Here is a 13,127-nt window from a genome sequence, read left to right on the forward strand (position 1 = left end):
CCGGGTTCAATTCCCGCCTCAGGCAGCTGACTGTGTGAAGTTTGTACGTTCTCCCCGTGTCTGCGTGGGTTTCCTCCGGGTGGTCCGGTTTCCTCCCACAGTCCAAAGATGTGCAGGTAAGATGAATTGGCCATGCTAAATTGCCCGTAGTGTTAGGTAGGGGGTAAATGTAGGGGTATGGGTGGGTCGCGCTTCGGCGGGTCAGTGTGGACTTGTTGGGTCGAAGGGCCTGTTTCCACACTGTAATGTAATCTAATCCTGGAAAATCTCCTCTACACCCTCTCTGGTGCCATCGTGTCCCTTCTATGATGTGGATTCCAGAATATTAGCATGCAGAGCATGAATGTGATGACAAAACAGGAGCAGTTCAATGAGATGCAATGGGACTGTACATAATATTTCAGTAAAGTTTTAAAACAAATTTGAAACAGTGGATTTTATTAAACATCATGCAGTTGATCAATAACAAGGACATTGCATTTACAATAAAAAGTAGATTGAGCAGTGCCTACAGTACAACTTGGAACAAAAAAAAACTCTGAACAACACTAGTACAGCAATGCTCAGCATTCGAACTGTAAATTTCAGCATCAAGTGATATGTACATTTAATCCTCTAACCTGTTCAAGTTCTAAGCTGAGCAATGTCTCTATTGCAAGAATGAGGGGGTGGGGGGGAATGCTCTGACAGTAGGACAAGCACCTTAGTTTCAAAATGCTGACATTTTGTATAGGCCTGCAATCATACTCTTTTGGTCACATAGGTATGGTTCTAGATGAACTGAAAGAACTGAGGAGAAAAACATGAGCAAGGCAAATGTTGCAGCAAGCAGATAAAGTTAACCAAATGCTACCCAAAAACATAGCCATTGTGATTATTTTAGTCTCCAACTAATCTGTGTTATATATTTAAGCAACCTTCTGAGTATAATATGCAAGATACTATGAACAATATATAAGTGACATAAATTTTAAACATAAAACTGGTTGAGGCCACTAGGTTTTTGGTCAATAAATAAAGATATCAAATTCAAAATACATCACTTCCATCCACAGAAGACACCACCCTATTTAATCCAACCTGTGACCCGAGCAGACAGACAGCACCTACTTTACAGACATTTCAGACACCTTAAGAATGACTTGTTAGAAAACTCTTTAAAAAGGTTGCTTCCTAAATCCGAAGCACAAAATTATCTACATTTTTATAAAATAATGTTAAAATAAACTAATATGTTTACAGGATTAATTTCTAAGATTCAGAGCGTCTTGAAAGTTGTTATGGTTGTTTGTTTGAATGTGCAGCCGAGATAACCTTCCTTTATGATAGGATCTCTCAAATTTCTGAACTTCACACTCAAATGTACTTTCAATATGGAGTGCTGTTTTACTTTTAATCAAAAAGGATTTCAAAGTAGCTGCATATTTATAGCCTAAATAACAGAAAACAAATATACATACTGCTCAAAAAAACAGTACTATAATACATGTAAGACCATGGATTGGCGACCCACTGACATTGCAAATGTATAGTACCATAAAAGGGAAAATACATACATTAAAGAACCATATCAAACATTACTTCCAGAAGGGTCAGTATTAAGGACAAATAATTTAAACTTTAACAAGTAGTTTCAAAGATCTGATCTTATACACAATTTCAAAGATTTTCCTTGTACTGAATATCAGAACTGAACACATGCCTTCTTTTGTTACTCAAAGCAAACATAAGAAGAGTGAACAAGGACTGTCTTTATCAAACAACTAACAAGCAATAGTTGTAATGTCATCCTGGAATACCACAGAATGAACAATTCAATTCTCCACCTCAAAAGATTAACAGCTTGTATTTTGATATGCTGGAATGTAACAATTACTTCACACTACTTTGTGTTTCATTTTTAAAAATGCATTATCGAAATTAGCTATACCATGTTATTAGTTAAATTAATTATTTGAATAAATAACAATGATCAGGCTGCATTCTAAGATAGCACAGCAAAACAACTTTATAAATGTTTGCTATCAAAATGATGTGTTGCATTCCTCATTTATCTCAAATGTTAAGATACTTTAAGAGATTGAGGATGTCAATTATGAAAATAAACTTCCTGATAACTCAAAAGGTCCAAACAAGAAAAGTCAGAACTATATATTAATAAAAGACAAATAATGTGGACACAGATTTAAACTGATTTTAATTGGAAAGTTTAACTAAGATACTGAAAGAATTTAAATATTGAAATATACATTGTAGTGTATTACAACAATTGCAAATCACAGTTTGGCATCTAAATACCTGCCCCCATACCAATGACATTGAATACTTCTGATAACTGATCTTTTGAATTAGGCCTCTCAATTAGTTTATCAAGTCTGTTGACTTACACCTGGCACTACAGTGATAAAAACAAAGATGATAAAACCTTTAAACAACAGACGAAGACACTTCAGTAGTTCAGTACACTGAAGGAGAGGAATTTAATGGGCTTTCAATTAGTTTCTGGTTTTGATTGATGTCAGTTATCTCAATTTGCCCTAGTTAGGTTAGCAAAAATACCAGTCCAAAGTTTCACATTAACACCTCTGCTTTTCTAGCTATCAGCGACTTCAAAAATTGAGCTGCCTGATTATATTTCATTTCAACTGATGTGCAATTGATATCTTTCAACTCTTAGATTCAAGCCAATTTGTACTAAAAAATAATTTAATTGTACATAAGTATTACATTCTTCATATCACTTAGGCAATGCATTTAGAAGAAAAAACATTAAACAACTGAAATCGAGCAGAAAGGTTCTTAGTGTTGATATTCTCAGCAAAGGTGTTCATAACGGAATGTGGAGTTTGAAACAAGGCATCTCTACAGACATTTACAAACATCTCATCAAAAGTAGGTGTTGGTTGATTTTGGAAAAAAATATATTTGCACCTTACTTAGGAGTATACATTGTATTGAAAGTACTCTGGGTAACACATAAATTTTATGACATAGATTTTTAAATATATGTACACACTCGCGTCCCCATGACTAGGATCTGGCAACAATACATCAGTTTAACTGATTAACACATGGCTTTTTACTAGTGATTGAATGATACACGGTTTCAACTTAAAATTATTCCAATTGAATAAAAAGATTGAGCTAACATTCATACATTTTTTCTCTGTTTAAGTGGCAGGAATAGTTTATGGCACTGCAATATTACTGATTGGCAAACAGGAAATCTGATTCTGGATGATGAGCTGGACCACTTCAGCTTACAACAGGCAAAACTCAGCCATTCACTCAGGCTGATCTAAATTTGAATTCTCTGTACACTGGATCTGGAATTGGATGGTCTAAAATTGGTTTGGAATCTAATGTTACATGACACGACTGCCCTTTGCTTTTACATGACAGGGTAGTCTTTGACTTCTTCATGCAGAAATTAGAAAACAAAGCTGTATTATTACCTCACAGGTAAAGCATATATAATTTGTATATCACAAATGTAATATTCAATCAATACGAAAAAAACAAGTAACCATTGCTACATCCATTTCTTGAATAGAGTTTTGCAAAACTTGTACAGAATCTCTGCATGAACTCTGCAGACAAGTCGCATATTTGCTGGTCTAATTATGCTTAAGGGCATCAAGAATTCTGGAAATTTAAAAAACTTTATGCATTAGTCATATTTCAAAGAACAAATATTATGATTTATATTAAAGAAATTCGATCCCTGAAAATTAAAGCATTCTTTCTGTCTTCCCAATAATCTGCTGCTTCCATGTGGTCTTCTTTATTTGGGTGTATAGGCTAAAAGCTTCGAATAATCTCTTATGCAAAGTACTTTTACTCAAGACACAATGTAGCATTCTGTTTTTAAGTAGACACAAGAACCAGCACAATTGTGGGAATCGAAGCATTATTACTCAATGCATTAATTTACTGTTTGTACTCATTTGAGGCTGTTTCAGACTATTTTCTATGTACTGCTACAATTATGACTGATTACTGCATTTCAATGGTGGAAGCATATACAGGTTTCATGTACTGTGATTGAGGCATATTCCCTGTTTCACCAGAGACAACACCCTTCAGTCACTTTCAATTACATAAAAGATGCCCACTCTTAACTTGAACTAACTTGGCAGTAAATATAGATTTTTAAACAAATTACTAGAAAAAGATGTAATAGTTGGATGAAAGTTCAGATTGACAAGAGTAATGCAACTGCTGAAAACGTGTATGATTATACTGGGCCACAGTGTGACAAGCATTCTTAGCTACTTAATGAGAAAAAGATTAAGCAGCTGTCTTATTTCACTCTGGTCAATACTGAAATGCACTGAAAAAAATAGGTCTCATCACCTGTATCATTCAATCACAACTTTAACAGATGCAGCTACTGTCACAGTGCAGTGAAGGTGTGCTGATATGTTTGCCTAGCATTTAGTCATCATCTCCACTGGTCAGGAAGCCATAGATGAAATCCACAGCACGTTGGCGATCATTCTGGGTTTGCCTCCCAATTAAATTTGGTGGTGGTCTCAAAAGAAGACTTGCAAAGAGGGTAGCTGTTGATTACAGAAAAATAAATTATATAATATCTTTTAATATGGTTTTCTTCAATTGGCCTGAACTTTTTACCTTCATTTCAGAGGACAATAACCATTGCTGGGGTTTGGTTCTCTTTTACTGTGTGGTTGATGCCACTGAAAGAGTTGAAGTCAAGATCTGCCTTTAGGTTTTGACATCAAACTAACACTTTGACATCATGCTAAATATTGTGAAACATGGTAATCACACATATACCTGGTTCGGATCTTAGATATATTAGTCAAATCTTATCTTCATGTGTTAATGCCCATATGCTTTCACTCTCTTATTTAAGTGTATTGTCTAATGTAGTTTAGTTTGTTTTAGTTTCATCCACACTGCTATTTGTACTCAGTAATATGGATCTCTGTGGCATATTTGCAAGATGGATCCAGGATCTGGAAACTCTTTTGTAACAGTTCAGAGTTGCTGGCAATCATCCTTCACATCTGAACTAGTGCCTTTGAGAAAGAAGGATTGAAATATAGATATATCCTTACATTCAGTTTACCAACATAATACAAACAGAAAAACATTGAGTGAAATCACTAACAACAAAAGCAAAATGATGTGATACTCAAAATAGAGAAATTATTGGAAATATTCAATTCAGGGAACAACTGTGAGGAAATAGTTAACATTTCAAGATTAATACAAGGTGACCTAAACTGTTAACTGCTTCTCTCTAGAAATGCTACCTGACCAGCTGAACTCTCAGCATTTTGTTTTTAATCAAGTGAAACTCATCATATTAAAAAGTAAATAAACAATACCCAACATCATTCAGAATTAACAAATTATACTTCAAGGCAGGTAGCACTGTGTTCTATGTACACGTGGCAATATGACCGATCAGTTTTTTTTGGAACATTTGAGCATTTGCTCCAAAGAGAATTTTTACTTAAGCTTGATTTAAGTTTTGATATAAAGCCAGACTGAAGATAAGTAAAATTATTTGAAGAAGGTGCACCAGAGTTTAAAAGCTGAAGTCAGTGACACATTAAGGGGCTTGAATGACAGTAGCTGTAAAAAAACTTTTAGTCCACATTTGGAATATTGTGCACAGTTCTGATCGCCACAAGAAGGATATGGATGATTTGGAGAGGGTGCAGAGAAGGTTTGCCAGGATGTTGCCTGGTTTGGAGGGTTTTAAGTCTGAGGAGAGGTTGGATACACTTGGATTGTTTTCACTGGAAAGACAGAGGCTGTGGCGCCATTTGATAGAAGTCTACAAAATTATGAGACACACAGATAACGTGGATAGGCCATCTACAAGAAAGCACAGGTTCAAGGTGAGAGGGGGCAAGTTTAGAGGAGAAGCACGAAGAACATTTTTTACACAGAGTATGGTGGGTGCCTGGAACATTGCCAGTGGAGATGGTGGAAGCAGGCACTTTAGCAACATTTAAGGCATATCTTAATAGGTACATTAATGGGAGATAAAAGAGGGATAGAAACTGTGTGGACTATAAATAGCGGTCTAAATAAAGATTAAGAATTGGCACAGGCTTGGCAGGCTAAAATACTGAGAGATCTCTACAGTGTTTAAGGTGCTAATGCTTGAATGAGATATTAAATCAAAACCCCATCTGCTCCCTCAGGTGAATGCAATAGATCCCACAACATTTTTTCAAAATACAAAGTTATTTCTCTAAATATTCTGAGCAAACCACTCCAATTAAATGGTAAATAGGGATGAGCAATAAATGCTGGCTTACCCAGGAATGTCCACATCCCATAAATAAATTTCCTTAAAAACAATACTTCTAGTTAGCAGTTATATTGCTACAAAGGCACTGATTTTATTTGCAGTACGATTTTCACTGGTTATATCCACTCAAAAACGAGTGGCTAGTTTGTCGGGCAGTTCAACTAGTTAAATTTTGTAGGAGAGTCAGAAATCAAATTTTGATCTTAGGAGAACATGGAAAATCTGATATCTGGTAAAACAGCAGTATTTGGAAAGAGAAAATCTGGTTCACAAGTACATGGCTGACTAGATTTAGAAAAATGCTGATCAGAAAAATTCCCTTTAGTCAACTATCACAATATAGAGTTCAAAAATCACACAACACCAGGTTATAGGCCAACAGGTTTATTTGGAAGCACTAGTTTTCGGACCGCTGCTCCTTCATCAGGTGGTTGTGGAGTGTAAGATCTATAGAGTACAGAGCTTGAAAGTGCTTCATTAGGCTAGTTCTGTAATTAACTTTGCATTGTTGATTTAAAGCAGCTTTGCTAATCTTTGTAATGTCATAATATGGAAACTGGAGACATGATTTTAACTTTGACAGTAACAGAAAGCAGGCACGATCTTATAATGAGTGACCAGTGTGTTAAAGCCTGTATTCTGCCAAATCTAGTCTCCAGGATAATGCCTCTAATACTTCACAACTATCTGATGAAGGAGCAGCACTCTGAAAGCTAGTGCTTCCAAATAAACCTGTTGGACTATAACCTGGTATTGTATGTTTGTACACCCCAATCCAACACCGGCACCTCCAAATTATCACAATATAGCATTCAGTATTTTCTGTCTTATGCTAAATGTTCTTAATTTAAATTTCTGATTGTAATTGTTAGATTGTCCACTATTAGTTTGCAGGAAGTGAAAATAAAAATCAGTTTACTGACATATTTGGTTCGGTAACTCAACATATACTTAAGATTATATGTGATCATAAGATACACAAGTCCACCTATGAGAGATCTGCAACAGAGAAAAATTTGTACTACTAGTTAATTCAGTTTAATAATGTTGGTTGAGCAATAAACAAGCCAAGATTTAAGGAGAACTTCCTGACTGCGAAAAAGAAAGTTCCACATTATGCTCTTTGCATCCACCTCAACAGACAAATGGAACTTCTTTTTACTATTGCATCTGCCAGCAGTACAGTGAAGTGGCAAGCAGAATTATGTGGACAATTCCTTGAGTGGGAACTGAAGCCTTAAACCTCATCGCCCTGGGAGGTAAGAGTGTCATCATAGTAGCAACTAATTTTATTTTTAAAATAAAAACAGTACAACAGTTCCTTCCGTTCAAAGCACTAACTTGGAGATCAGATTTTAACAGGTGTTGTCAGAAAACAGGCTATAACACACTGGTCACCCATTATAAAACCTTGCCTGCTTTCAATTACTGTCAAAATTAAAATCATGTCTCAAGTTTCCATATTATGACATAACATAGATTAACAAAGCTGTTTTAAATCAACAAGCCAAAGTTAATTACAGGACAAGCCTAACGAAGCATTTCCAAGTTCTGTGCACGCAATATAAGGAATAAAGTAAATGGGTTTGTGGAGGAGGTCAAATTGTGAGGTATAACGTGGTGGGTATCACAGATGTGGCTGCAAGGGGATCAGGATTGAGAGCTGAATATTCAAGGATATACATCCTATTGAAAAGAAAGGCAGGTGGGCAAAGGGGGTGGGATCGCTTTATTAGTAAGAAATGAAATTAAATCAATAGTAAGAAATGAAGTAGGGTCAGATGGTGTAAAATCTGTGTGCGTAAAATTGAGGAATTGCAAAGGTAAAAACAAACCATAGTTGGAGTCATGGATAGGCCTCCAAAAGATTAATCAGAAGCTGGGGCGCAAGATACACTAGGAGATAGAAAAGATGTGTACGAAAGGCAAAGTTACAGTGATCATGGGGGATTTCAATGTGCTGGTGGACTGAGAAAATCAGGTTGGTAGTGGTTCAGAAGAAAAGAAATTTGTGGAATGTCTGCGAGATGGCTTTATGGAGCAGCTTCTGACTGAGTCCATGAGAGAACAGGCAATACTGGATTTAGTGTTGTACAATGAGACAAACTTGATGAAGGAGCTTAAAGTAAGAGAACCTTCAGGAAGCAGTGATCATAATATGATCAAGTTTACTCAGCAATTTGAGAGAGAGAGAGAAGATAGAACCAGAGGTAACGGTATTCCAGCTGAATAAAGGCAACTACAGAGGCATGAGGGAAAGGCTGGGTAGAATTGACTGGGAGAGGAGCCTAGGAGGAAAGACAGTTGAACAGCAATGGCAGGAGTTTCTGGAAGTAATTCAGGAGACACAGCAAACACAGGAAAAAGAAGCATGGCACAGGGAGGATGAAGCAACTATGGCTGACTAGGGATGTTAGGGATAGCATAAAAGCAAAAGCAAAAGAGAAAGCATATAAACTAGTGAAGAACAGTTGGAAACTAGAGGATTTGGAAGCTTACAAAAATCAACAGAGGGCAACAAAAAAGAACTAAGGAGGGACAAGATTAAACAGGAGGGTAAACTAGCCAGCAGAGTCATAGAGATGTACAGCATGGAAACAGACCCTTCAGTCCAACCCGTTCATGCCGACCAGATATCCCAACCCAATCTAGTCCCACCTGCCAGCACCTGGCCCATATCCCTCCAAACCCTTCCTATTCATATACCCATCCAAATGCTTCTTAAATGTTGCAATTGTACCAGCCTCCACCACATCCTCTGGCAGCTCATTCCATTCACGTACCACCCTCTGCGTGAAAAAGTTGCCCCTTAGGTCTCTTTTATATCTTTCCCCTCTCACCCTAAACCTATGCCCTCTAGTTCTGGACTCCCCTACCCCAGGGAAAAGACTTTATCCTACCCATGCCCCTCATGATTTTATAAGGTCACCCCTCAGCCTCCAACACTCCAGAGAAAACAGCCCTAGCTGTTTTAACTCTCCCTATAGCTCAAATCTTCCAACCCTGGCAACATCCTTGTCAATCTTTTCTGAACCCTTTCAAGTTTCACAACATCTTTGCGATAGGAAGGAAACCAGAATTGCACGCAATATTCCAACAGCTGCCTAACCAATGTCCTGTACAGCCGCAACAACCTCCCAACTCCTGTACTCAATACTCTGAACAATAAAAGAAAGCATACCAAACACCTTCTTCACTATCCTATCTACCTGTGACTCCCCTTTCAAGGAGCTATGAACCTGCACTCCAAGATCTCTTTGCTCAGCAACACTCCCGAGGACCTTACCATTAAGTGTACAAGTCCTGTTAAGATTTAATATCCAAAAATGCAGCACCTCGCATTTATCTAGATTAAACTCCATCTGCCACTTCTCAGCCCATTGGCCCATCTGGTCAAGATCCTGTTGTAATCTGAGGTAACCCTCTTTGCTGTCCACTACACCTCCAATTTTGGTGTCATCTGCAAACTTACTAACTATACCTCTTATGCTCACATCCAAGTAATTTATATAGATGAAGAAAAGTAGTGGACTCAGCACTGATCCTTGTGGCACTCCACCGCTCACAGGCCACCAATCTAAAAAACAACCCTCCACCACCACCCTCTGTCTTCTACCTTTAAACCAGTCCTGTTTCCAAATGGCGAGTTCTCCCTGTATTCCATGACATCTAATCTTGCTAACCAGTCTCCCATGGGGAACCTTCTCAAACACCTTACTAAAGTCCATATAAATAACATCTACTGCTCTGCCCTCATCACTCCTTCTTGTTACTTCTTCAAAAATCTCAATCAAGTTTGTGAAACATGATTTCCCATGCAAAAAGTCATATCCTTGCCTTTCCAAATACATGTACATCCTGTCCCTCAGGATTCCCTCCAACAACTTGCCCACCACCGACGTCAGGCTCACTGGTCTATAGTTCCCTAGCTTGTCCTTACCACCTTTCTTAAAACAGTGGCACCATGTTAGCCAACCTCTAGTCTTCCGGCACCTCACCTGTGACTATCAATGATACAAATATCTCAGTAAAATGCCCAGCAATCACTTCCCTAGCTTCTCCCAGAGTTCTGGGATACACCTGATCAGGTCCTGGGGATCTGTCCACTTCTATGCATTTCAAGACATCCAGCACTTCCTCCTCTGTAATATGGACATTTTTCAAGATGCCACCATCTATTTTCCTACATTCTATTTCTTCCATGTCATTTTCCACAGTAAATACCGATGCAAAACATTAATTTAGTATCTGCCCCATCTCCTGCGGCTCCATACAAAGGCTGCCTTGCTGATCTTTGAGGGGCCCTATTCTCTCCCTAGTTACCCTTTTGTCTTTAACATATTTGCAAAAACCCTTTGGATTCTCCTTAACTCTATTTGCCACAGCTATCTCATGTCTTCTTTTTGCCCTCTTGATTTCTCTCAAGTATACTCCTACTGTCTTTATACTCTTCTAAGGATTCACTCGATCTATCCTGTCTATACCTGACATAGGCTCCCTTTTTCTTAATCAAAACCCTCAATTTCTTTAGTCATCCAGCATTTCCTATACTTACCAGCCTTTCCTTTCACCCTGACAGGAATATACGTTCTCTGGATTCTCGTTATCTCATTTCTGAAGGCTTCCCATTTTCCAGCTGTCCCTTTACCTGCAAACATCTACGCCCAATTAGCTTCTGAAAGTTCTTGCCTAATACCGCCAAAATTGGCCTTGCTCCAACTTAGACTTCAACTTTTAGATCTGGTCTATCCTTTTCCATCACTATTTTAAAACTAATAGAATTATGGTCGCTGGCCCCAAAGTGCTCCCCCACTGACACCTCAGTCACCTGCCCTGCCTTATTTCCCAAGAATAGGTCAAGTTTTGCACCTTCTCTAGTAGGTACATCCACATATTGAAATCAAAAAATTTTCTTGTACACACTTAACAAATTCCTCTCTGCCTAAACCCTTATCACTATGGCAGCCCCAGTCTATGTTTGGAAAGTTAAAATCCCCTACCATAACCACCCTATTATTCTTACAGATAACAGAGATCTTCTTAAATTTATTTTTCTCCATTTCCCTCTGACTATTAAGGGAGTTGATAATACACACCCAATAAGGTGATCATCCCTAACCTATTTCTCAGTTCCACCCAAATAACTTCCCTGGATGTATTTCCGGGAATATCCTCCCTCAGCACAGCTGTAATGCTATCCCTTATCAAAAATGCCACATCCCCTCCTCTCTTGCCTCCCTTTCTATCCTTCCTGTAGCATTTGTATCCTGCAACATTAAGCTGCCAGTCCTGTCCTCCCTAAGCCACATTTCTATAATTGCTATGGTATCCGAGTCCCATGTTCCTAACCATGCCCTGAGGTCCTCTGCCTTCCCTGTTAGGCCTCTTGCATTGAAATAAATGCAATTTAACTTATCAGCCCTACCTGGTTTTCTGCTTTGTCCCTGCCTGCCCTGACTGTTTGACTCGTCTTTGTTCTCATCTATACCAGTCTCAAATTGAAATTTTTCCTCACTACCTCCCTGGGTACCCCCCAACCTTACTAGTTTAAATCCTCCTGAGGAGCTCTAGCTAATTTCCCTGTCAGTATATTAGTCCCCTTCCAATTTAGATGCAAACCGTCCTTCTTGTACAGGTCACTTCTACCCCAAAACAGCTTCCAACGAACCAAAAACGTAAATCCTTCTCCCGTACACCAGCTCCTCAGTCATGCATTCAGCTGCTCCATCCTCCTATTCCTGCCCTCACTAGCTCGTAGCACCAAGTAGTATTATAAAGGAAGACTGTCACAGTTTATTTCGATATATAAAAGGGCAAAGAGAGGCAAAAGTGGACATTGGGCCACTGGAAAATGACCCAGAAGAGATAGTAGTGGGGAACAAAGAAATTGCTGAGGAACTGAATAATTATTTTGTGTCAGTCTTCACAGTGGAAGACACGAGTAATTTCCCAAAAATTCATGAGTGTGAGTGGGCACAGCTGAGTATAGTGACCATCACCAAGGAGAAGTTGCTAGAAAAACTGAATGGCCTGAGGTGGATGAATCACCTGGACCAGATGGACAAAACCCCAGAGTTATAAGGGAGGTAGCTGAAGAGGTAGTGGAGAGATTAGTGGTAATCTTTCAGGAATCACTAGAATCAAAGAGGGTCCCAGAGACTGGAAAATTGCTAACATAACATCACTGTTTAAAAAAAGGGAGTAAGACAGAAGACAGAAAATTATACACCGATTAGCCTAACCTCGGTCGTGGGTAAAATCCTGGAACGCATTGTGAAGGATGAGATTTTTGAATACTTGGAAGTCTATGGTAAAATAGGGCAGAGTCAGCGTGGTTTCATCAAGAGGAGGCCATGTTTGACAAATCTGCTAGAATTCTTTAAGGAAGTAACAAGCAGATTAAACCAGAGTTACCTCCTTGAATATTTTCGAGCTGGATTTCAAAAAGGCCTGTGACAAGATACCTCAAAGGAGGCTACTGAGTAAGATAGGGCCCATGGTGTGAGAGGCAAGGTGCTAGCATGGATTGAAACTTGGTGTCCGGCAGGAAGTAGAGACTGGGGATAAAAGGATCCTTCTCAGGGTGGCAGTCAGTGATAAGTGATGGTCTGCAAGGCTCAGTGTTGGGATCACAACTTTTCACTTTATACATTAACAATCTAAATGAAGGAACTGAGGGCATTCTGGCTAAGTTTTCAGATGATACAAAGATAAGTTGAGGGACAGGTAGCATTGAGGAGAAGCGGAGGCTGCAGAAGGATTTGAACATGTTAGGAGAGTGGGCAAAGAAGTGGCAGATAGAGTACAATGTGGGAAAGTGTGAGGTCATGCA

General features: G+C 38.6%; 1 protein-coding gene across 4 annotated transcripts in view; it reads right to left on the minus strand.

The window, feature by feature from the left end:
* Window positions 1–417: 417 nt before the first annotated feature.
* Window positions 418–13,127, minus strand: part of ocrl (OCRL inositol polyphosphate-5-phosphatase) — a 117,900-nt gene continuing 105,190 nt past the window's right edge. For all 4 annotated transcript variants that reach the window (XM_087992051.1, XM_043704675.2, XM_043704674.2 and 1 more), the window contains one exon: window positions 418–4,562. In XM_087992051.1, coding sequence (XP_087848177.1) covers window positions 4,536–4,562 — 27 coding nt within the window. In that variant the 3' untranslated portion in view covers window positions 418–4,535. The remainder of the gene's footprint in view (window positions 4,563–13,127) is intronic.

This window comes from Chiloscyllium plagiosum, unplaced genomic scaffold (assembly GCF_037043375.1).
Source record: "Chiloscyllium plagiosum isolate Xiang-an unplaced genomic scaffold, Cpla_swu_hap1 HiC_scaffold_11, whole genome shotgun sequence".
In the NCBI taxonomy this organism is placed as follows: domain Eukaryota; kingdom Metazoa; phylum Chordata; class Chondrichthyes; order Orectolobiformes; family Hemiscylliidae; genus Chiloscyllium; species Chiloscyllium plagiosum.